A 14,066-nucleotide genomic window follows, 5' to 3' on the forward strand; every position below is an offset into this window, starting at 1 on the left:
AATGTATTCTATTTGTAAAAAAAAGTAAATAGCAATAGAATTAGATTGTTGCTATAATTTCCTGTTGCTAATGGATGAAGGAAGACTTGTAAAACGAAGGTGCATTGTATGATTTTGCTGGAAGGCACAAAGGGTAAAACTAAGAATACGGATGAAGGGTTATCCAAACAAGAATGGCAGCTGTTCTGAATCACAGAAGAAAATGTAAGCTTTTTCAGCCTCACAATATCTCCCTAATCCTTGATGAAAATGTTATGAAAACAAAGGGGCAATAAGACAGGATTAATAAATGGAATTTTAATAACATTGAGGGTCAGAAGACGGTTACATTCTTTTAAGGATCAGCTGTCATTCCAGAAATCTTATTTGTTAAGTATTCTAGAATATAGTAAATTGCATTTGGCATTGCTTAATGACTTGCACTAAATTCACCTCTGTCTTTTATTGATGTAGTTGAAAAATATTAAAATGAGGCATTTTTAGGGGCATTAATTCCTCCTCTGTGCTCGTTGGCTTTGCATTGTGGCTCTTCACGGAGACTTTTGAATACTTTTAGACGATGTACATGCATTCAGACTCCTGTGATCCACTCCTTCCTTAATTACTAAAACACACTCGTGGGTCAATAATAATAGAAGTAAAACAGGACATGAAAATTCAGAACTCAACATAAGGCTCAAATAAAGGTGCTAAGTGGAGGATAGTATGCAAACATGTAATAATTCCCTTAATAAGAATGTGTGGAAGGGAAGTGTGACAAGGACAGATCAGGGAAGCAGAAAGGAAGTCCCTAAAAGTGGTGTCAGTGGAAATGCTGGGTTCCAACCTCCCAAATCCCAGTTAGTGATGCCATGTCCAGACCCTACTTCTCTCTCTGTGACCTGTGGTGTCCTTTTCAAGTTATATTTGACACTGGAGTTTTAGTCTGTTCTTAGGACTTCGAGTTCAATATGTAAGTGTGTGCTATGTTTACATGGAAATGATATTCTGCTCTACTAGAAGTTTTGTATAGGTGCATCAAAGCAATCTTGTATGAAAAAAAGAAGCCAAACAAAATAATTTTGTAAGTTCACCTTTTTCAAAGGTGTCACAAGATACATTTTCTTCGGCAGGATGAAGCCAGTCATTTTAACAAATGTGAGCCTGTGCTAACAGATGTTGCTGGAAAAAAATTCTCACTTAGTAAAACCACATTTTTCTGGCCTTCAGAGACAAGGGCTGACTAGCAGGGAGCCAGAAACTTCTGTGTGGCCTTGAGAAAGTCAATTATGATCTGATTATGAAAGGTGTTGAAACTCTGTAAGTTCGGTTTGAGTCACTTTGGAGGACGTTTTCAGATTTAGGTGGTTTTTACCCAGCTATGTGTTGCTCTGCTATAAATGCTAGAAGCGTATATTGGCCTTGTCTGTTTTATCTTTCTATCATGTGGAGATAATTTTTTCCCTATTTTGTGGGAGTGAATGTTAGGACTAAATAGTTATTTTTGAGTTTGGTCTCTGATTCATCGGAGCTTTTAAGCATATGCTTGAGAACATTGCTAAATTGCACAGACATCTCTGGAATGGTTGCAGTAATTAAATGTAAAACATTATGAGCTTGAGCCAGAAACATTAAAGTCAAAAGGCACTTGACATTGGCTTTATTCACAGAAGCTCTGATCCTGCTCACACTGAAGTATTACATGCCTGTCACAAGCACATATCTTATTATTTGTAAATCTGCCATTACTTGACTGAATTTCTTTTTGGCTGCCTGGTAATGAGGATAGTGATTTTCATCCTTTATAGTACTTTATGCCTTTGGACACTTTTCCTTATCTCTTTTTCACTGTTTTGCCTAATACCCAGATGTTTCTTGATCAAAGATACTACTGTAAATTAGAGTACATGTCATACATAAACATGTGCATGTTACAGAATTTAAAAGTATAAGTTGTTTTTTGCAGAAATTCCCTATTTGCCTGTTTCTCACTAGGAATGAGAGGTGTATTATACTTAGCCCTTACAGTAAAATAATTCTTTAGAAACATGGTAGTAAATAGTAAGATGTATGAACACAATATCTTGAGTGGCATTTAGAGATCTATTTAGAGATCTCAGTGACAAAATATTTCAGTTTTTTCATCTTGAAGTACAACAATATTCTAAGAGGGGATTTTGAGGGATCATTTACCTATAGGATAGATAACAATGGTCTAAAATACTGATTTTTTCAGTGTTTTATGCTTTTGATTTCTTTTTGTGCCAGCTGAAGTAGAGATCCCTTTTCTAGGAGCTAGAAAATCTTTTTGTGAATTTCCTTTCATATTATTTATTAGCAGTATGCAATCTTGCCTTTTGAAAAAAATGTTTTTAGCTCGCACACCTAATTTTGCAAGTGTTTGAGCACCATTAATAAATCTATTTTCAGCATCTTTCTGAGGCAGCTCGCTGAAAACCTGACTCACTGAGCTGAGGTCACTTTAGAAACCTGCAGAAGAAATAAAAACCAAATACAGTTCCCCCCATTTCTGACTTGGTGGTGGATTCATTGTGGCAAATACTTGCTCTGTGAGGAAGCAATGAGTAAATATATAGTTGTTTGTCATAGTCAGGCTAAAAGCAGAAGAAACTGTGAAAAATAGATAGGAAATTTCACATATGGAGAGAAATTTTAATGAAAAGTTTTTAAATTAAGAAGTTTAAAGCTCTGTGGGCTTCTGGCAGGACAGTTTCTATTTATGCTTTACTAAAAACATTTCCTGATAAATACAAGCCAGATAACTTTCCATCAATATAATAATTTTTTTTCTCAGGAAGGAAAAAGAACTATTTTATTCTCCTGAAAATTATTCCTGTGTTGGACTTTATGTTCTGATAGACTATTTATAATGCACCAGATGTGTGTATCTTTTGTTAAAACTGTAAGTTAAATTCTTGCTACTTTTTAACTAGAATTGCTTAATGCAGTAAAACAAATCCATTGTGTGTGTAACTGAATACTTGCAGCGGTGTATTTAAAACTGTGCACTCAATCCTTGCTAGAAGTCACGTGCTAAATAAATGATTTTCTCTGAAGAGTGAAAGGTTGCGTGATGTTGATAAATGTTTGCATGATTTTTTTTCCTTCCTACAGCACCCTCAGTCCAGATGTTGATCCAGTACTTGCCTTCCAGCGAGAGGGTTTTGGACGCCAGAGCATGTCAGAAAAGCGTACAAAGCAATTTTCAGATGCCAGTCAGTTGGAGTTTGTTAAAACACGAAAATCCAAAAGCATGGATCTAGGTAGTGAGTGATGTTTTTTCAATTTTTTTTTATTTGAACCTGATTTTCATGTTGTAAGTATATAGATTTTATAATTCCAAACAGATTGTGTATGTGCAGTAGTACTGCATATAATGTCTACTTGTGGGTGGTAAAGTATTTGAATGTAACTTGAATGGCCAGGTGGCCTGGGTGTTGTTTGTTGTTTGTAAATGTCCATACATTCAAATATCATGGCCCTCTGGATATATGTTTATATCTAAACACAGTAAACTATTTATTAAAATGGAGGTGAAAAATGTTTTTACCAATCGGTACAGAATAACTGTGTAAAACTGGACCACGCTGTGGTTCTGGGTAGCTGGGTTTATTCTCAGTCCATGATTATAATGCAGTTAGCCTTAAAGGTTAGTCTGTCATTTTGTAGATGAATTCAGAATTAGAAAATGGGACTAGGCTGACATTTGTTTGAGACCCAAGTTTTAATATTTATATCAGAAGCCCTATAAAGTAGCAGCGGCTAAGACAGGCAATCACAGTGATCATTTTAACTGATAAACCAACTGAGAATAAGCAATTCCTAACAAGCCCATCAATTTTTCTGCCATTGAATTTAGATTCTGAAGTGCAGACTCTAGTAACCTCAAACAGTGAGCTCTGATGGTTTAAACACACAGAATTCCCTACTCAGAATAATAAAATGAAGTGCAATTCCCTCCTTTGCAATAGTTATGAATGTCTTGCCTACAATCCCTAATTCACAAACTTCCTCAGGCTACAGTCAGGTTGGAGATGTTGACTTGTCTTGACTAGTTGCCGTGTGCTAACGTGTCCATAACATACTGTACCTGCCTGTGATGTGAACATGACTGACACTGCATGATGGTTACTAGTTTGCTGCCACTTCTACCCAGAATGTTTGCTTACTCTTGCAGTTTATTTGCATGAAGTAGGACATTTCTAAGGTCCCCTAACTTGAAAAGAAAATATGCAAACCAGAAGGAATGTTGAGTGCATGTGGGGCATGGGCACTAACTGGGCTAACCGTTATGCATTTACCTTTTAACAGTAGCTGACGAGACTAAGCTCAGTACAATGGATGACCAGAAAACAGGTAAGAATTGACAGTAAGGCTGTTGCTATAGAAACCTTGGTCAAAGCAGCTTACCACAATTACAGAACTGCCAGTCAAATTGCATGAAAACATGAATATTCCAGTACTTGCATGGCTGCTTTCTATTGTGAATAATCAAGTCGTACAGAAAAAAAATAAATTTCTATAGAGATAAGTATCTAGGGTAGTATATTCAGCCAGGTCATGCATGTGATTGTAGGCAGACACCTGTTTCTACACTTTAAACTCATAAATATTCAGAGTTGCTTGGAGTTTTTTTGTCCTTTCAAAAAAAAAAATCTTGGAAAATCTCCTCCTAGCTTCAAACTGTAGTGCACAGAGAGATGATTTAGAAGAGTCGAGTGTTTGGCTATTACAGTGCTAACACAGTGCTTGAAAATAATTATTTTAATTACAAAACTGCTGCCTTTGCCTTAAGTGGTCATCAGATACATGTTGTGCATTGAGTTGAAGATTATTAGTGCAAGCTGATTTGCTTTTGGAGCTGAAACATGAGCATTGTAACAGAGCAGAAGAATATGTAAATAGAATCTTTTCCACATACCATTCATTGTAATGTTTCACAAAATGATAATGAGAAATAGCTTTCAAGGCATATTTTTATTAGTAATTAAAATAATGCACCAACTGCAATTATGAACCTTTATGATTTATTAATATAAGTTAGCTTTTGACCTATGGAATGCTATTTTAATTAGGCTAGATCCAGAGGACACCATAACATTACTTAGCTGTAATTAGGAACAATTCACCTTTTTAACCTGAAAATATTATTTATTTTAGCATGATTTGAGGAGTAGTGCATTCCGTACAGAATTTGCATTTAGTAGTGCATTCCATACAGTAATTCACAACTGCATCTCTGTTTAACTGGACTATCTAACATGAGTAGGAATATTGAAAAGCTCTAAGTAATCAAGTGATAAAATTATTATTTCTACTTGAACAGATAAGTCTTCTAGCTTTTAAAATGTTGCAGAATATGGCCACTGACTTGCAGCTTTGCAAAAAGAGAATGAATAAACAAAATCAAAATGTATGAATGTTTTAGAGGATTAAAGCCATCAAAGTGTGAATGTAAGAATTGTATTAATGGTTGTGATAATAATTCACCTTCACCTCTGAGCATTAGTCACATAAAAGCAAGTTAAAGACCAAACTCAAAATTATTGTTAATTATTTTTCATTTTCTTATTAACCTGCGTAGTTGAATGGGATGTGATTAGAATGGTGTAAAACCTGTGTGTTTTAGTAAAATACAATCCTTAGGTTTTAAAAGTGCATAGTGGTTTTGGTGGTATCACTAGAGGGTAATATGAATTGAGTGTAGTTTTCCTCTATGTGTAACACCTGGATTAAATTTAAAAAAAAGAGACAAGCTGTACAACTTGGGTGAAAGAGCATGACCATGCCATCTGGACTAGGCAGTTACATATTTTGTGCACAGCAAATGTGCTGGAAAAAGTTTTCAGTGGCTGGAAAAAAGGAAAACACCTTTTTCTGTACTTTTATTTTATTTATCTTGTGTGCTTTTAACCAGGTTTTGTATATAAACACTGGATATCTCCCGTTACTGAAGATGGATGTAGCTGTTAAACAACCACTTACTGTAGTTTGGGTTAAAAAGTGTCTAGTTCTAAGAAAAAAAAAAAGCTTCAAATGTGTGGTGAAATATGCTTTAATGAACTCTAGAAGCCAGAAAACTTCAATATGTATTTACTTTAGAAAAGATAAAAACAAACTCTGTTACTGTCACAGTTGGATTTAATAGTATTGGCTGAAAAGGAGAGCACCTCCAGCCCTAGTTACTGTAATAGTTTTTTAATTATTTTTCTTTCTATAGTTCACTTGAAGTACCTAATCCTTGCAGTGTTTACAGTTCATCCTAGAGGTCAGAAATATATTCAGTAGCAATTGAGCGTGGCTCACAGAGTCCCAGGCATACTATAGCTCTAGGTGGTCATTTTTCCATGTGCATGCTATGAAAATGAGAAAGAAAAAAAATCAAATAACATCTATTTAAATTATTGATTTATTTTGCACAATGCTTTTTAATTAAACTTTTATTAAATGGAATAAAAATTAAACTGGTTTTGATGCAATTTCTTGCTTTATTCCCCCCCTGCCTTCCCTAGATGAAGTGTTAATCTCTTAGAGTCTGAACTGAACTAGAAATGGAAAAATTTATCAAATGAGATGGAGCAGATGCTACTAAGTAAATAGACTCACTGATAATGTCCTTCAAGAAAGTATTTAGAAAGTAGACTTTATGCCTTTGCAAAACTGGTTTAACGAAATCCAGAGAATTTTTAGCATCAGTTGCAGGTAGCATTTGACTTGACAGCTCATAAAAATAATGTTTCAGAAAGAAAGAAAATTGTAATTTTCAATTATTTAAAAGAATGTGCTGATGAAAAATTTGCTTTATAGACTAAAATGAGCCAGTGGACAAAACATCATATATCCCTTGGCACCACGCGCTTTGCATTTGCAGATCACCCAAGCGGATTTGTGTCACTGTATAAATAATTACCTTGGGGTGAGATAAGGGGAGGCACAGTGAGTTGTTAAACAGCGTCAGCACAAGGGAGAAACAAAGGACTTGGGATAGGGAGCAGCACCCAGGCTTCATGTGATGTGTGTGTATTCAATGTCTCCTAGGTGTCCGTGCCGTGGGAGAGGCACCTGCGCAGTCACACACGCGCAAGGGGTGGCCCTTGTCCCCAAGGGCTGGCCAGATGGGGACACAGGCAGTGGAGGTGCATGTGTGGTGGGCAGGGGCTGGGCTTGGCAGGTCACAAAGCCTCGGGAGATGGACAGGGAGTGGGCACTGCCCAGCTGTGAGGACAATGAGTGGTGGCAGTCACGGCAGGAGGACTGCAGGGATACGGAGGGATGAATCTGCCTCATAGGATACTTGACAGGAAAATTGTTGGAAAGGGGGATTTTGATAAACTTCAAATTTTAAAAATGATAAAAGAATCCCTTTCATCCTCAGTCATATAAATATGCTTTAGGTAGATGTCTTTTCCTCTCCTTTTTTCTACTTTAAATTCTAGTGTCAAAGTAGAAGTAGAACTCATTCTGAGCAGATAACGCTTCTGATGATTACCACCAGTGCTGTAAAGGCTGGAAGAAAATGCTGACATTTTTGTATTTAGAAAACAGCGTTTTGATGCGACTCATAAATTTTAAACAGAATCCATTTTAAAGAAAGTTTGCTGGTTTATACCAGATTATGGGTAAACAACTCACTTTCTGACTGATGAATTCTAGTAATAAATTCTTAACACAATTTACAGGGACACCTAACTGTATATTTTGAGAATAGTAGATTTGCTATGAAGTAGCCATGGAAAATAATGAAGGTATTAAAATATACATAGCTCTATGATCACATTGATAAAATTGCTTGTGAAAGGAGATTTCCCCATTTCAGATTCTGCAACCTGTTCACATTTCTGTTTATGGCCACCCAAGTTCAATAAATATTCTTATCATTTATGTAATCCATTACTAGTTTTACAACACTCAACATTAGGTCATATCCCAGATGGGATATCCTTTGGGAAAACATGACTTACATAAATACAGTTCTCACAAAGGTCTGTATTGGGTGTCAGGAAATGGAACTTTTAAAATGTTCTTTATGAACACAAATGGGCACATAAATGCCTTCTTTATAATTACTGTTTACAGAAAGAGCCACTCAGTATTTAGGAAAAGATATATGAGCATTTCATTTAGAAGGTTGCAAAGCAGCATGTGGAATAAGGAAGTTTACAGTAAGTTGCTATGTAAGAGGACACCCTTTCCTTTTGTATATGAAATTGGATCTGTCAAACAGCTGGTTTATATATGATTGTCCCATTTCCTCTTCTTTTTCCTACAAGATGTTGCATTCATTTTTTTTCTGTCTCGTAGACAATTAAAAAAAATTACAATCTTGAAAAGTAAAAAGCAAAATAAAGTCTCATTTCTTGTGTACTGCAGGCATTAGTGGAGGAATAGCAGATTTGACCATGGACTAGAAAGTGAACAGTTTTATAGGGCACTGTCTAAATTGGAGTGCTTTTACTTGGCAGAGAGAGTGTTCTATAAAACGCTTGCCTTTGGGCCATTTTCAGAAGTTTGGTGATTCCAGACTGAACCTTTTTGCACAGCTGGGAAGCCACCAACCCTCCCTGGTTCCAGCTGGCCCTGTGCCCTGCCCCCAGCCATCCTCACAACCCTCAGCCCTCTAATAAGTACAGGCTGTGTGTGAGCGGGTGGCTTCTTCTAGGAGGTGGGAATTCATGAAGATAAAATTTCTCATTTGTTGGGGTGCATTTACTTCTTACCAAGCAGCAGGACTAGAGACTGCTGGGGGAACCAAACTGCAGGAGCTGTGTAGATCTGGGAGGGTAGATTTTTGGTTTGTTTCTGTTTACAAGTTAATCTTATCAGTAGGGCAGCTGAAGGGAAATACTTTGACAACTGCTGTTTGAATTCATTTGATCTGAGGGATTTCAGTTTAATGTAATTGCTCAGACTTATAATAGCTGAATAGAAAATGACAGCATTCACTGCCTTGGTTCATCTCATACCAAGGTAACAAATGATGTGGAGAAAATTTGCCATGCTGCTATTCAGCATCTCTTCTGTGGGGGCAAGCAATCCCCTTTTCTCCCTAACTAATACTGAGTAGTTTTAGTAGTCCAGTAGCAGTTTTCCCCAATTTAAGGTAACTTCACATACCTTTCATAATGAGCAGTGACAGATGCTGTCTCCCTTCTGTCTCCTAATATCTACCAGAATAGAGATCATCTTCAAAAATTTGTATTATTCTGAGATAAACACTTAAAATAAGTAGTTTTCTTTTATTACACCTTTATTCACACCTATGCTTACTAATGTACTGTTCATAGTTTTGGTATTCCTGGGGATTCAGGCCTTGGCTCTGGCTCTCAGTGGTGGCTGGCTGTGAAATTCATTTCTGCCAGATAAGGGTACTGATGTCAACTGGATAACAGCCTATCACTTGGGACTGTTGTGGTGCTACACTTTAGTGCTCCCTTTGGGTACAGAAAAAGTGTGGATTTCATATTATAGGTGAGGGCTCTGGTCTCATAATTTCAGGAAATGTAGCCATGATGATGTTGTCCCACCTCACCTTGTTTGCTGTCCCAAGTCCCATAGTCCTACAGTCCAACTAAGACCGTACTTATGCTTTTGAATAAAATTACTTCAATAAAATATGGTTGGGGTGTTTTTTCCCCCGAAAAATTCTTCCCAGTTTTAACTTTAGTATGAGGTCTAATTGTGCAGTTGTGAAGTGATTTGCAGTTTGAGTGGTTGTCTAAGAACAAAGGCTATACATTTAACCCATAAGCCTGGGAAGTAAAGTCTGGATGGAGAAAGACTTTTGCAGATCTCTGCCTGAGGCTTCCTTGGCACATCTCTGGACATGCTGCAGTGGTAAGAGCTGTCCTCGGCCCCAGCTGCAGTAGTGCTGCCCAAACAGTCACTCTTTGAGACTGCCAGGAGTGTGTTTAGTTTCCAGCTGGATAACTGGTATTGCCCATTATATTGGGTCCTTTCCACAGATTATTGTTAAGCAATTTCACAAAATCTGAGCAAATCAGCTGATACTTCTCAGAAGCATTTAATTAAGAAATTGTTAGCAATTTGGTGCAAGTCTTTAAAACTCAGACAAACAGTATATTCCTTGAAGCCAGAGGTCAGGCTACTTTGCAAGACTGTTACACTAAACATGATAGGATTCATGGCCATAATCTCTGTTCATCAGTTGCTAGTACAGAGGAAATTTTCTGCTCAAACCAAAAATAGTTAATTCTTTTGTTAGATGCCATTAGATATGCATCTGTGCTGGTTGTATGAGCTAAGTTTTTAAAGCCCTATGATTTCTTTATAATTTAAATTTTGTAAAATAATAGTCATGGATGTTGGTCTCTCTTCATTGATTTGAAAAGTCAGACATTGCTAACATTGTCGGTTTCGTTGACTGTGACTTGACATACTCATTTGCTTCTGAGACCAACAAATCTGTGGAGAATTCCCTACAGATTATTGAGAGATGATGTGAATAATGTTAAGTGTGTCCCCAAAGACTTTCAGGATGGATATGCATAATCAAGCATGCTGTTCTCAATACTAATTCTAATTACTTTTTTCCCCCCCCTTTAAATCACTAAGGTTCCCCAACCAGAGATGTGGGGCCTTCATTAGGTCTGAAGAAATCCAGCTCGTTAGAAAGTCTGCAGACAGCCGTTGCTGAGGTGACTCTGAATGGTGACATTCCCTTCCACCGCCCGCGCCCGCGAATTATCCGAGGACGAGGCTGCAACGAAAGCTTCAGAGCTGCCATAGACAAATCCTACGATAAACCTGTAGCAGACGATGATGATGAAGGCATGGAAACTTGTAAGTAAACTGTTGTTTTACATAATGAGTCTTTATGGCATAGATTAATACCTCTAGAAAGTGACTAAAGTAGTAGAACATAATAGAATTAACTTCATGAGTATTTAGGCTTTTTCCCTTCCTTTGCTTTGACAGATCGCCGTACTCTGCAGCTTTCTTCCTTTCTAAATAAAAGAATAAGATTATTTGGAATGTGTTTACTTAAATTACTGTGAAAATATTCTGTAAGATGGTTAATTAATGTACTAATGTAAACTAGAAAAAAAATTTAGGCAGAAAGACAAACCCACTAAATTTATGTTGCAAAATTATAGGTATCTAACTTTGAAACAGTACATTCGTAGTGTTGGGGGGGATAAAAAGAAATCACTGTCCTTTAATTAGAGTGAGTAAGGTTGGCAGATCTAATAAAATATAAAGTTAATGATCAGCTATTACCCACCCTAATGGGCATTCATTTACATTTTCAGTTCTTTAACCCGAAGTATGACCCAACATGTGGAGAATGTCATTAACATAAAAGAATCACTTCAAAGCTAACCTTATCATTATTGAACTATCTAAGAATGGGCTGGTAAAATGACAACTCATATTGAATGAAAATAGTATGAATGGTAAATTACCTCAATCAGGGGTTGTATTAAAATCATTGAATTTTTAACCTTCATGTTGTACTACTTTCAACTTGTCACACACCAGCAGAATTTTTTTTTAATCAACCTTCAGCTAGTTAGAAGTTTATGAATGAAGATGATGATGAGAAGGTTGAAGTAGTAAAGTATTTAGCCTAAATTTAATAGGCTTGAAAAGGAATTTTTTCAGTCTCTTTTTAAAGTTTTTTAGTTTCAGAAATTCTGTTTCATAAGCACCATTCCCCAATATTCTTTTATAAGTTACTTCTGTAACCACTTTTTTATGTTTTAAAACCTCCTGGCTTTTTTTTTTTTCTTTAAATCTGCCTCTTTTTAAGAGTGTTCTAAGGCCACAAGGGCCACAATTTCTCAAAGGTAGTTACAAGTTGAATTAATTCTGCTTTGCTTTTCCAGCACCTAACAATTTCACACAGCAGTGAGGCTAAATGCTGGTGTGGTGCTGCTAGCTGTCAATCTATTTCTGGCCAGTAGAAGAATAGGTGTGAGAAAATGTGTCATGATCTTGCTTATTCTTACGAATTGCATGCCTGTGGTCTTTTGGGATATAAGACCGTGTTTTTATAGAAGCCATTGTTGGTGTGAGCCCACTGGTAGCAATACCCTGGTTTCAGGCTTCAGATATCCAAGATTTATCCAGAAGTTACAGATGGTTTAACTTCAGTTGATCAAAAATGTAGCAAAACTGTAGTCATGAAGTGCTGTCGAGGTGAGTATGGGTTTATGAGATTCTGGTAAGAGGTGTTGAGCTTGTGGATGCAATGCAGAGAGAGTAGCAAGGAAATATTTGGAGCCCTTTGGATCCTTCACATGGGAGCAGCAGTGTTGTAGTTTAACTCCTGCAGCAGCCAAACCCCAGGCAGCTGCTTGCTCACTCCCCCATCAGTGAGACTGGGGAGAGAATTGGAAGGGTAAAAGCTGGAAAACTCGTGGATTGAGATAGTCAACTTCACAGGGAAAGCAAAAGCCACACACACAAGCAAAGCAAAGAATTCATTCACTGTTACCCATGGGTGGGCATGTGCTCAGCCATTCCCAGAAGAACTGGGCCCCATCATGCATGACTGTTACTTGGGAGCACAAAAACCATCACTCCAAATGTCCCTGACTTCCTCCTTCTACCCATACCTTAATATACTGAGCATGGTGCCATGTGGTCTGGAACATCCCTTTGGTCAGCTGGGGCCACCTGTCCTGGCTGTGTCTCCTCCCAGCCTCCTGTACTTCCTCAGCTTCCTCACCACTGTGCTCATACAGAAAGCAGAAAAGGCCTTGGTTCTGTATGAGCCCTGTTCAGCAATAACAAAAATATGTCTGCATTATCAACCCTGTGTTCAGCACAAATCCAAAACACAGCCCCATACAAGCCACTGTGAAGAAAAATAACCCTACACCAGCCAAAATCAGCACAACAGGAACCAGACAAAGCCTTCTCTCTGAGATGAAAATGTCATGGGGTGAGTCTTTGCCCTCATCTCTGTTTGGATGAAGTTGTCTCACACTGGTGGACCAAGAGCCATTTCATGTCGTCAGAGAGCAAGAGCAAGGCTTGTCAGATCCCACATGGTAAAGAAGGGCTGAGCAAACTGTGACCAAGCTATATGTGCAGAACTGTGCATTTTGTTGTGTTTAATAGCTTCCACATATGGTAATGAAACATCTAAGAAGTATTCCAGGAATTTGAAGTGCCAGATTCATAGAAGCAGATGAGTAGCAAAGCAAATATAATAAGTTGATTGGACAGAATTCAGTCCTTGAGGACTTTTGCTTCTCATGGTGACCGTGGGAGCTTAAGAGCTGTCCCAGCCCTGTGTTGCCTATGTTTCCTGAAAACGTCTGTATCTTCATTAAACCTCCAGACACTGCAGGCTGCTCCACTTTGTGTAAGTTCTATATGGCCTTAGGTTCCAGAGAATTTACCAAATGGTGTCTTCAGCTGGACAAAGTTTGGGCACATGTGAATATGTAGGAGTTTAACAATCTGGTTCTAACGTAACTAATGCCTCACTGCTGCCATAACGACGTTGCTTGAGTTTTTTTAAAATTGTCTTTAATTATTCCATAATTGTTTGAAATTAGAATGTGGCTTTCTGTCATTATAAAACCCAGGCAAACATGCTGGTCGTCAATTTGCTGATGCCCTTGAGGTTGGATCTATTTGTCTTGAATTTTTTTGCCTTTCTCCAAGTGTTTCAGTGCTAGAAGTGTTTCTTTGTCTTCCAGACAGTGACCCACTTTGGATTAGCAAATAATAGCACTGCAAAGTATTGTATAGAAGAGTTCCTAACATGTCATGATTCCATATACAAAAGACATAAAAAATACTGTTAGCATATGTGACAAAGGGGGTGCCTTTCTAAATGTCCTTGGAACAATGTGCTATTAAATTACTAAATGTGGGATTAAATTCAGATTGCACTGACTGGTTCTGAGGTAACATTTTAAGTATTTGAGAAGATGTGTGTAAGTTTTAATGGCTGTAAAAAAGGAACATTTGTGGAAAAAGATGTGGGTGTTCAGCTTTTACAGATAATTTTTCCTGGCTTTTTTTTTTGCTTTTTCCTTAATACTTGAAATAGCTGACTAGAAGCAAAATGTTTATCTTTAGAGGCATGA

General features: G+C 37.4%; 1 protein-coding gene across 12 annotated transcripts in view; it reads left to right on the plus strand.

Moving 5' to 3' along the window:
* The window catches only part of PARD3 (par-3 family cell polarity regulator), a 442,545-nt gene that overhangs the window by 287,514 nt on the left and 140,965 nt on the right, over positions 1–14,066 (plus strand). For 7 of the 12 annotated variants that reach the window (XM_088159644.1, XM_088159672.1, XM_088159667.1 and 4 more), the window contains 3 exons: positions 3,115–3,266; positions 4,312–4,356; positions 10,573–10,800. In XM_088159644.1, coding sequence (XP_088015770.1) covers positions 3,115–3,266; positions 4,312–4,356; positions 10,573–10,800 — 425 coding nt within the window. The remainder of the gene's footprint in view (positions 1–3,114; positions 3,267–4,311; positions 4,357–10,572; positions 10,801–14,066) is intronic. The other 5 variants (XM_088159628.1, XM_088159658.1, XM_088159636.1 and 2 more) reach the window with 3 other exon arrangements.

This window comes from Sturnus vulgaris, chromosome 1, assembly GCF_052056855.1.
Source record: "Sturnus vulgaris isolate bStuVul1 chromosome 1, bStuVul1.hap1, whole genome shotgun sequence".
In the NCBI taxonomy this organism is placed as follows: Eukaryota; Metazoa; Chordata; class Aves; order Passeriformes; family Sturnidae; genus Sturnus; species Sturnus vulgaris.